At 39.9% G+C, this 12,135-nt stretch overlaps 1 protein-coding gene across 1 annotated transcript in view; it reads left to right on the top strand.

Annotated features, from left to right (window-relative positions):
- The first annotated feature begins 347 nt into the window (after nucleotides 1-347).
- snx18a (sorting nexin 18a) overlaps nucleotides 348-12,135 on the top strand; it is a 99,806-nt gene continuing 88,018 nt past the window's right edge. The window contains exon 1 of the mRNA XM_028805615.2: nucleotides 348-2,175. Within this exon, the coding sequence (XP_028661448.2) occupies nucleotides 636-2,175 (1,540 nt within the window). The 5' untranslated portion in view covers nucleotides 348-635. The remainder of the gene's footprint in view (nucleotides 2,176-12,135) is intronic.

Here is a 12,135-nt window from a genome sequence, read left to right as displayed (position 1 = left end):
AAAGATCAGGCTAGTTTCTAGGCAAAATCGGTTTTAAACGAAGATCTGATTTATAAGACCCTTGAAAAGGTATTCTATAGAACACTTAACGAGTTAAACGTAATGCTATAGATGTGTACGAGAAATGCGATGGCAGAATTATACCGATTCAGTATTTAAAGTGCACTTCAAAGCTAATGAGCATCTATCTATGCCCATGCTAAAAAGATTAATAAACAAATTCTCTACTGTCGATTTGTGATGCCTCCATCCGCTCCTTGAGTCTGTGGTTGGTTAGCAATGTCTGGCTGTGTGTGTGTGTGGCGCTGTTGTGATTCGCACGAGCAGAGAGAGAGAGAGAGAGAGAGAAGGGAGGAGAGGCAGAGAGAGAGGCACAGCAGACTAGTAGCGTCGCAGCTTCTTTAGAGCGGAGAAGTCTACTAGGGTGGCTCACAGCGACTTTTCATAAATTACTGGATGCTGCTGCGATTTAAGTTGGAAGACCACGTGCACGGCGTATGAAATGCATTTAGAGCGGTGGATTTAAAGTCGTTCGTTGTATTTCAAGTGCCGCCAGTCCGACCCTGTATTCCTGAAGTACGCGCAGCGGTCGTGATCTCTGGGAATTATTAGTGATTGTTCACTGGCTCGGGACTATGGCGCTGAAAGCCAGAGCTTTGTACGACTTCAGCTCCGAGAACCCCGGTGAAATCTCAGTGCAGGAGAATGAAATTGTGACTCTGTACAGTGAGACTGATATTGAGGGTTGGTTGGAGGGAATGAATTCCCGGGGAGAGAGGGGTCTCTTCCCGGCTTCTTATGTGGAGGTCCTCAGGAGCGATCCGCACTCTGCTTTCAACAGCACAGGCACTACAGATGGCTATCCCGGCTCCCGGTACGCCAATGTCCCCAGCGTCTCAGCGTACCCTAGTCTGCCCCAGCAGGACAGCTTCAGTCACACTCCCGCCTCCGGCTTCATCACTTTCGCCACTCCGTCTCATCAAGTACCCCTGCAGCAGCAACAGCACCAACAACAGCATAGCTCCCAGGTGAGCCAGGGCAGCGATGACGACTGGGACGATGACTGGGATGACAACTCAACAGTGGCGGACGAACCCGGCGTGGTTAGCGGAGGGAGCTATCCGGATTACGACGGAAGCGGAGTCGGCAGATATCGCGTGTCCACCCGCTCGGACGCTTCGTCTGTGTCGCGGGGCTCAAACGCACAGCACGGCGCCAAAAGCTCGGCCACCGTGAGCCGCAACCTCAACCGCTTCTCCACCTTTGTCAAGTCCGGTGGCGAGGCGTTCATTCTAGGAGAGGCAGCAGGCTTTGTGAAAGACGGGGATAAGATCTGCGTGGTGATGGGCCAGTATGGCCCCGAGTGGCAGGAAAACCCTTACCCGTTCACGTGCACCATCGACGACCCAACTAAGCAGACCAAGTTTAAAGGGATGAAGAGTTACATCTCCTACAAACTGACGCCCACCCACACGCACAACCCAGTGAACCGGCGTTACAAGCACTTCGACTGGCTGTACGCGCGACTAGTCGAGAAGTTCCCAGTGATCTCCGTGCCGCACATCCCCGAGAAGCAAGCCACCGGGCGCTTCGAGGAGGATTTCATCTCCAAGAGGAGGAGAGGGCTCATCTGGTGGATGAACCACATGACTAGCCACCCGGTGCTTGCTCGCTGCGACGTTTTCCAGCATTTTCTGACGTGCAGCAGCACAGACGAGAAGAGCTGGAAGCTGGGCAAAAGGAAAGCGGAGAAAGATGAAATGGTGGGAGCTAACTTCTTCCTGACTATCAGTACGCCGGCTAATCCGCTTGACTTGCAGGACGTGGAGGCAAAGATCGACGGCTTCAAGACCTTCACTAAAAAGATGGACGACGGCGTCTTGCAACTCACCAACACTGCCAGCGAGTTTGCCAGGAAACAAATCACCGGCTTTAAGAAGGAGTACCAGAAAGTGGGTCAGTCCTTCCGATACCTCAGCCAAGCTTTCGAGCTCGATCAACAGATGTACTCTGGGGCGCTCAATCACGCCATCGCCTACACCGGCGAGACTTACGATGCAATCGGGGAGTACTTTGCAGAGCAACCCAAACAAGATTTGGACCCAGTGATGGATTTACTGGCACTGTACCAAGGGCATCTCGCCAATTACCCGGACATCATTCACGTCCAAAAAGGTAATATGACCAGGTTGGCGGGGTGTGGGTGGTGAATAGTCTTTTAGAGGTAATGCATACAGCGTCGCTGCATTAGTAAAACGGATAGAACGTCACTTGTTAGTATATGCACAAATAGCAGATCTATTTATCGATTTCTACTGAAGTGTAAATAATAAATATGTATATTTTGCGTTGCATTTGTAGTGCCTTTCCTGGTGAAACATCCATCGCTTTGGTATTTCGGGAACGACTGAGGGAAATTTCTTCAGTAAGCATTGGGATCAGGGTGGGGATTGCTGTCTGAAAGACCGTTATTGGCTTGGCAACTCCGCAGCCACTCTCCGATTGGGTGCGCAAGAATGAGACATTTACAGGAAAGTGCAGTTTCACGAGTTAACGACGAAGAAGCCCCGTTTACTACTTTGCCTAGGGTCGCAATTCGATAACGCCCGAAGTTACGGAACACTTATAACTTACTGTGCTAGCACATTCTGGTCCAACAAAACCCGAGAGGCGCACTTTTGTTCGCATCGCTCAGGCGACTGGTTCCGTTATCTTGTAAACTTAATTGTCTGTTTTGCGAGACGCGCGCTGGCTGGCACCTCGTGAGGTGGGCGGGGCTTACAGAAAGATTCCCTGATTTGTAGAAGTTCTCATAGACCAGGACTTGGAGTACCGCTGTAGCGACTTGTTTCATTCTAGCCTGTTTTTATAAACCAGTGGGTCAGTTAATGTCTCTTTAGTCTAATTATTATTTAGCTAGTCTTTTTTCTTTTGTTATTCTGCATTCAGAAGAGTGCACTAATGTAATATTTGTATTTAGATTAAATTCAGAAATGTATTTTCTTCGTCATAAGCGCTTAAATGTTTTATACCAGTTTTATTTACATTCAGTTCTTTTCTCTGGAGTTTGCTCTTTAAATTGTATCCAAATACTAACAGTTAGTGATGAGCAGTGTAGACTTGGGTGCATATAACCCTGAATGTCAAAGAAGAGCTGCTGCTTCAGTGTTACATAGAGTATATTTGTGTGTTACTTAGGAACAAAAGGCTTAGTGGTCCTGAAGTTCAGTCCTGCAGAACACCTTAACTGCAGGGGTTCACCCCAGCCACCTTCTGCTTTTTAACTGGAGCACTGTCTTTATTACATAAGTTGATGTTTTCCAGTTTCTGCCTTTGTGTCAATCTAAAAATTACAAAATGGGTTTGCTAAATTTTTAGGCGGATATAGCAAGCATTTATATGCAGGACACTACATTTTGTTCTTTGTCTTGCTTTTTAAGATCTTAGTTTTTTTTTTACTCTTGTCATTGAAGCGGTTTCTTCTTAATTAGCTCACAAGAAAATTTTATGCTAAAGAAGCCCCTTTGTCATTTGAACCCGGGTTTGTACTGTTTATTATTAATCATCATTATTGGGATGCAATTAAGAGTAAACGCCATAGTAAAAGGTGTATTAAAAAGAATATGGTAAAAAACAGTTACCATTTAAATATATTGCAAAAATTCAAATTTCTGAATTGTATTTACTTGTAAATATACCTTCATTTATTTCTGAATGCAAGATAAAAAATAAAAGGAATAATTAGATTATATAGAAGTACGAATGAACCATGTATTTGTGGCACTGGTTGGAATGAACACCCACAGCCTCAGTGATACCCCAGGACTGAACTTGGGAACCGCTGACTTGGACCTTTGATGACTCAGATTCTTCATTTCTCACAGTCTGATTTTTATCTTTGTGAAGAGAAGGCAATGTTTGTTCTGGATGTTTATTAGTAAGTTTTTTAAAATTAACAATTTTAATAATGTGATGCAACTAGTGCACACTTTGCTACACTTTGCTTTATTTGCATCTTGATGATGTTTATGGTAAATTTATATATTAGCGTGCTTCAGCACCTCTTTCATAATGTAACCAAACTGTAGTGAACTGAGGCTGATCTTTGAAGAGAGGACTGACTTTCAAGTTCATTGCTGGTTTTCAGTATCTGAAGGAGCTTCGTGCTGTCAGGGCCCCTCTTCCCCAACCCCCCCACTTCTTCCAGTTACATACAGCCAGGGTTGCCTCTGTGGAATGCATGAGGAGTTAATTAGGACTTAAGAAGTGCAAGATTAGTTTTAATACCTGTAACCATCCATCCTAAGACTGAATGGGTCTGTGAATAGTAAAGAGCCATCATCTTTGAAAATGTATGGATATGTACTGCACATGTATTATTTTCATTCTCTGTGTCTCATAAGCCCACTGATGATAAGTGTGTTTTTATTTTTATATATCGACTTTCCTACAGACATGTCACTTAAAAAATCACAAGAAATAAAGGGGTGTTTGTTCTCATTTACTCATGCAGATGAAGGAAATTCACAAAATGAATGAATTAATGAGATAATGTGCAGTATAAATGCTCCTTCTGATGTCTAGCCCTTATCTGTTCATTACCATGTAAGTTTTTTTTGTAATCCATTCTATCTTTGGATGTAGAACAGTGGCGCAGTGGTAGTGCTGCTGCTTTGCAATAAGGAGATCATGGGTTCGCTTCCCGGGTCCTCCCTGTGCGGAAAGCGCTTTGAGTACTGAGAAAAGCGCTATATAAATGTAAAGAATTATTATTATTAATGTTGTGATTTTACTTTGATGTAAATGGAATTTTGAAGATGGGGTGAAAACGTCACAATTGAGTTAAGTCTGTGTTGCTCAAAATATCAACAAAAGTGATATGAGTGTCTATGGAGACCTATGTACAACAATAACTTCAGAAAACAAGTTGCATCATGTTTGTCTTGTTACAGGCTCCAGACCTGTTTTGGTTCAGTTTAGTCAAGAACCTCTTCCCATATCCTTCAGAAACGGTTTGACGTATGTCCAATGCAAACTGCCATACAAATTGTTTAGTTTAACCAGGAATTTTGCGGTCTTCTCTGTTAAATCATAGGACCAGGCCAATTGAGTATAAATTGTTTGCACAAGTAGTTTTTGACATACATAATTTGTTTAAATATTCATGAACGTACACGGAGGTGCGCGCACACAAACACACATTCGCTCGCTGTCATATTTATACAGTAAGCAAAGGTACTGACAATTTGTGTGACCTACCAGAGTCCATGCTGAATTATTAAAAGAAAGAAATGAACACACTACTTCTGTAAAGGTCGACGTGCATGGAGGCATTAAGCCACCCCATGCCAATCTGTCTGTCAGTGCAGCTTGTTTACTTCATTTAACCCAATGTGTTTTGTTTCAAACTAAATATTATCTCAGTTGTTCACTTCCTTCATGTTCTCGTTCTTTTTACTTTACATTTATTTATGAACATAATAAAAGTGTGCAAACAATTGTGTTATATTGTAAAATCTTCCGGTGAGTGATTTCCTATGGCATCACTAAAGTGAAAGTTACATCAGAGTTCTGTGTGGACTATTCCATAACAATTTATTTATTTATAATTCTTTTTCTGAATGTCATATTTTAAAATATCACCACCAAAGAGCAACCACTACACACTTCTGTAGTTCTTCATTCATAGCACGTTTTTCATGCACTTCTTCCTTCTGCATTTGTCTTGTTCTCCTTTCTTGGGTGACTCATGTTTCTCTTTTGTTTGTTTTGTAGTGAAGTCTAAACTTTTTATTTACTTATGACCATTTTTCATTTTAGTTTTGTCTGCTTTCTGTAGAAGAATAAGTCTATTTACTGTGATGTCCCTTCATCTACAGTCAAAACTCTAGGTGTCTATCACCAAATGGGTAGATTGCTTTTGCTCATCAGGGTCTGTCGCATATTTTATTTTAGCTAGGTTCTTGGATAGTGCTGACATCATGTATGCTGTATAGGGTGATGGCCCAGCATTAGATCATACATTATTCAGATGGTATATGACATCAGTGCAGGGTATGTCCAGTGCCCAAGTAAAATGATTAGAAAGGCCAACTATATTTCCAGACTGACCTAAGACTTAGTGAAGACAGTGGCAGAAAAGAGAATAATGGCAATATGAGAGGGTGTTATGAATACTGGTGCCTAATCACTGCATGTTGCCTTATCCTGAAGCACCTTAAAGGAATGCTTTCTGCATATATATATACTGTGTTTATATATTATTTATTTATTTTTAACTGTTATTTCCTCTATGTAGTTATGTTTTCATTGAGAAATTAAACATTGAATAGTGAAACTCAGTGGGGTCGATAAGTGGCCAGTGCTTGACAGTGCCAAACAATGTTGAAAGCGCCCATGGAAGAAAATTAAAAATTTTTTTTTGCATAACTTGAGTCACATAATCCGCTTGTCCAATATCCATCCATATGGTCAAAATGTTTTTTTGTTAAAATATTTATAACAATTACTTCCTGAAAACTCTGCAATGAATTGTAAACAGGGCATCCGTCTTTCCCACAGTGCAGTATGTTTGAATTGTGGATCTGCCTTTCCTCCTCATTCATTGGTGAAGCAACCTGTTTTTAATTCAAATGCACAGCATTGTTGGAATGACGACTACCACTTTTCACCTGTAGCGATCTGACCATATAATACCTCCTTCTAACAGTCCATCTCCACTCTAGCCAGTTTTATTAGACACATTGGCATAGGAGTAACATTTCTTGATATCACATATGCATACATTCTCAGATTTGCTTAAGCGGTGATACAGCCTATCTTGGCAGCACTTGGTGCAAGGCTGGAAAAAACTAGACAGGGTGTCCATTACAGGACCTACTTATGTACTAACAGCCAATTTGGAAATTCATTTGCCATCACACACATGGATTCTGCAATATGGGATGAAAATCATGCTGCCCTTTATGTTATTACTTTGTGTGGTAGTGGGTTGTGTGCTTTCGTAGTAACTTGCTCTGTTTTTTTTTTCCAGTTTTGCACAATTTGTTTTATGTTGCTGTCGGAAGATGTGAATTCTCCTTTGGGGATCAATAGGGAAATGTCTGTTTGTCAGTCAGGCCTGATGTTAATAGTTGTGCTGTAACTGACAAGGCAATCTTGAGTTTTCAGTGAGCAGCCAGATTCCCAATAATGAGTAGTAGCAGACAATGACTGTCATAGGTGGTGGTATCTATTACCCACTATTCTGGTGCTGCACAGTTGTGCTACCTACACATGTGAATCTGGTTGTCATCAGTACCAAGAAAGAACTGGGATTCTTATAAGCATATATAATGCTTGCCAAAAATAGTCCACGGTGCTTGAGTGCAACAACAGTTCAGTCTGTGACAGTGAATTGTCAATGGGCGATACTGGAATGGAGGCAATAAGTGGAGTAACACGTTTATGGTGTCATAAACTAAAGGCCGAAGCTGTCAGCTAGGACATAAGCTGGTTTTTACATACTCCCTGAAGAGTTTTCCTGAAATTTTCACTGTCACATCTGTATAGTAAATATGTTGTCCATGTCTGTTGTTCACATATAGATCAGACGTGTGTGAATGCATGAGTGATGAGAGGTTCTTGGTTTGCTTCAGAAATATTACATTGTAGAAGCATCCTAAAGTCAACTTGATATGATTGTGTCTGGTTATTACTCTTTCATGTTAAGTGAAATGCCCAGCCTTTTAGAGAGTTTCATGGGTGTAACAGACAGACATGCAAACCTAATCATTTACAAGTAAGGTCACGCTGGTGTTCATGCAAACTGGAGCAGTGCCCCAGGTGTAAATTTTTTTTTTTTGAACCTTGGAATTGGTCTGAATGGTTCCTTTTTGCATCTGTACCTTAGATTGTGTCGAGGCTGAATGGTTCTGGCAGTGTTCTTTGTTCATTTACACTGTCATCTGTAGATATAGCTCTACCTTGTAACACTTTGTATTTAAATTCTTTCCTTTGGCATACACACGGTAAAGATTGCAATCACCAGATTGTTTGTTTCCTTTCTTGTACAGTATTCATCACACTGTTGCTCAATTCTGTCCTTCCTCTGTGTAACTCATTCACCATGTCACATCTTCAGGATTATTGCCTACTTGATAATTGCTACATAATTTGGCTACTGTATTTACTTAATGGGATGGTTAGAGCAAGACTTAAATATGCGAAACAAACTGTTCGTGCCATAAAACTGGGGTGGTGCAGTGGGTCTTCAGTTGAAAAAGCTCAGTTATCTTGACTGTGCTTCATTGGCAAATGTGAATGGATTTTCCAGAATGGCTACATTAACAATATTTTAGCAAAAAAAAAAACCATTTGAGATGTTGGGAGCATATGACTGGATATTTGACATTTCAATTGTGTGACACCAGTAATTAGAGATTTTTCAATGGAAATTTTCATATTGTTTGCTGCTGTTCTCTTCTGTAGCTCATAGTATCACAAATTTTATTATCTCTGTTCTCCATGACAATTAAAAAGAATAAATTCTCAGCTATCACTATAGGTGCAATGGAATGAGTACACAAACCAATTATATTTTAGGTAGCGCATTCTTTTAAGATAATATTATAATATAAGAAATCTGACAAATGAGAGGGCATTCAGTCCATTGAGATCATTTGTTTAGCTAATAGTTAAGGTGTCTCAATATTTCATCCAGATTGTTCTTAAAGGTTGTTGAAGTTTCTGCTTCAACTACAAGTCTTGGTAGTTTGTCCAGACTCCCGCAACTCTTTGCATAAAGTAGTGTTTTCTTGCTTCCGCAGTAAATGCGCTTCTCCTTAATTTCCACTGGCATCCTCAAGTATGTGATTCACCCTTAAGCTGAAAGATTTCTGATGGACTTACTTTATCAATGCCTTTGAGGATTTTGAAGATCTGGATTAGATCTTCATGGAGTCTCCTCTGCTCAAGACTAAACTGGTTTAATTGTCTTAAGTTTGTCAAAGTATGACAGGTCCTTCAGTCCTGGGACGCAATTGGTTGCTCTCATCTGCATAGCTCCAAGTACTGCTATGCCTTTCTTGTAGCATGGTGTCCAGAACTGCACACAATACTCCAAATGCGGTTTCACTAGTCCATAAAATAATCTGAGCATAACAGCCCATGATTTTTATATTTAGCAGTTTATAAGACAACTGCGGCTGACAAACAGCTGTTAAAGGTATCACAGTTGTCATAGGCAGTGGCCCCAGGTATGTATTGGTAATTACTGTGTGGTGTGATCAGTTTTTAAGTGTTTAGGTATAAACTAAACCGAGCTGTTGATTTTTGCCTCTCTTCTTGAAGAAGCGTATGTTGGGCTAATTGTTAACTCTGAGTAACTTGCAGTGGACTGGCAGAACATTTTGAGTTGCTTCCCTTATTGTGCTGTAGACCACTGACGTAGGCCCTGACTCCCTCAGCCCTGGTTTAGATGATGGATGGAGAGTGCTGGTAAATCACTTGTTCCTTTCCATGTATGTTTGAAAATATCATTTAAAACCAGAGTAGGAAACATGATAGTGTTCTTTTTGGAACTTGCGGAACTGGGGGTTACTTACTTGCTTCCTTAAAATATGTTTGAATGTCATTAATCCTTTGTTCATCTTACATGATTGTCTCAAATTTGAAATGACTTGGAAGGGTTTGTTCATTAGGGAAAATGTTGGTTGTTATTTTTTATTGCTTATTCATTATTATTCTTGCATAACGTAATTTTTCTTGTAAGTATTTCTTTGACATTTTTTAAAGCAGTTGGAGGTACATCTTGTGTGTGAAAATGTGCTGCAGAAATAAATGTTGCTGTTTAGTACTGTTACTTGCTATAGGTAGGTTTTTCAAATATATATTGACATTTTCACATTTTATTGTCATATGGATTTTATTTGGCTTTTTTGACACTTTTCAGCAGAAATGTGCAAAACATACTGGAAGAGAAGGCAAAGGATATTCAAAGACAGAGAAACGCTCTTGTCAAACTGAAGAAGTGCTGCAATTCCAAAAAGATCTGGAAAGCTGATCTTGCTATAAGGGTGTCTTTGTACGTTGCTTTAAGTAACATTCAACAGAAATGTCAAAGTGAACACAAGTCTTTGCAAAGTGATCTAAATTAAGTACAAATTTAGAACTCAAAACGATTAATTCCATAAGTATTCCCTTTAACTGTGATCAGTGTCAAAAAAGCCAAATTAAATGCACTGTAATTCAGTGCTACATAACGATAACGTGAAGATGGTCAGATACTTTTTATAGCCTTCGTATACTTTATCAGCAGTAGAACTGGTTAAAAAATTTTTTTGTATCTCTTGGTTTATCTCATAAAATGAAACAGTTTGCTACAGTAAGTTGACGCCGATTTTGGTAGTCCTACTGTTTTTCCCTTTAACTTAACATTTGATGTTGATTTTTGTAGAGATGATAAATTAACATCTGTAATGTTGGTTGTTGCCTCACTGCTTGCTGTTACCATATTTGAGATCAGCCAATCCATTAGCCAGCGGGGGAAATAAATGAAGGTCTACTCCAATATGATGAAAACACAGGTTAAGACCAGGCCACAGGTCTACGCTAAGGTTTCTTTTTACTGCTTTTGTGGATATTGTAATACATCTCATGATTTTACTGGCGAGTATAAACAAAATCTTCATTTATTTAATAGTATCAGGAACAATTATACAGTATTTTATTTTCTTGTTGCTCTTCAATTCATTCAGTTGCATTACTGTATATCCACTTAAACAGCTTAAAGCTTTCTTGATTTGTTTCATGTAGCTCACAACCTTATAATTTTTTAAATACTAGGGGGCTCTGCCCCCTGCTCACTTCGCTCTCCCTCCTCCGGGTTTGGTTATCCAGATATACAATTTAAAGAGATTGTTATTTTCATGGGAATTGTTACCTACTCTTTCGATTCTATGTTGCATCGCTTCTCCATGATCATAAATATAAACCTGACTGAATTGTGGTTTCTTCGAAAATTAAACCTGTCATAGCTTTAATTGTTTCAGGACCACAGATTCTCATAGCGTATAGTCCAGGGGTCACCAACCTTTTTAAAGCCGAGGGCTTCCTTAAGATTACCAAATGGCTCGAGGGCTACCAGCTGAAAACATATATATTTTTTAAAAATCCAAAAAGCGTACAATATTACTCACATTTTTTTACAAAGAACGGCATTCATAACTTTTTGACAATTATTTGTAAATGAGAATATTTATGTTTCATTGTCAAAGTGACATGTATTTTGTGCAAATGAACATGTCACAATTTCATTCAACAAAAAACAGAGCTCAACTGTGTTTTTCCCCAATACGTGAGATTGTGTCAACTCCAACTTTGAATCTGACTTAATCAATGAACAATGATCAATTGACCAGGTAACATGGTGTTTTACTAAAACACTGTTAAGTCTTGTCTGCCAGTTAGTGAGAAACCTGGCATTCCATATTGTCCATTAGTTTGCTGTATAATTTGACACTGCCACTCTCAGTGACTCCTGCAGATGTGAATCAGTTAGGCGTGTTCTGTGTTTATTTTTTATGAAGTTCATATTCGAAAAGGCTGATTCACAGAGACAGGTGGATCCGAAAAAAAGACAAGCAACCTTCATAGCTGCTGTGCAGACAGCTTTGTACTTTTCTGTGTCCACTAGGTTCCAAAAGTTTGGGCTGCTCAGATGTGCTTTGCGGTGCAGGTCATTTTGCAAAGTTATTATTTCCATTTCTACCTGCCCTGCATCCAAGGTGAAGGTTGTACTTAGGTTCTCAGCTGTGCCTGTAATGTCCACTGACATAAAAGGATTTGAAATGAATGACACAAATGGCTCAATTTGATCAAAATCTGTTCTCAAACTCTTGCATCAGTCTGTTAATCACTTGGCAGTATTTTTCTGCAGCTTCATCAAAAGCCACAGATGCAGAAGCATTATCACTTAGAACTTTTTGCACAGAGGAAAATTGCACTACACTTTTTCTTTGTAAATGTGCAGAGAAAATGTTCATTTTAGCTTTAAAAGCTTTTACAGCACTTATCATGTTTGTGACAGTCTTACCTGTGCCTTGCAGCTCACAGTTCAAATTGTTCAGTTTTTCTGTGACGTCTGTTAAAAAGGCA

Source organism: Erpetoichthys calabaricus, chromosome 7, assembly GCF_900747795.2.
Source record: "Erpetoichthys calabaricus chromosome 7, fErpCal1.3, whole genome shotgun sequence".
NCBI lineage: Eukaryota > Metazoa > Chordata > Cladistia > Polypteriformes > Polypteridae > Erpetoichthys > Erpetoichthys calabaricus.
This window is presented reverse-complemented; position numbering and strand designations above follow the sequence as displayed.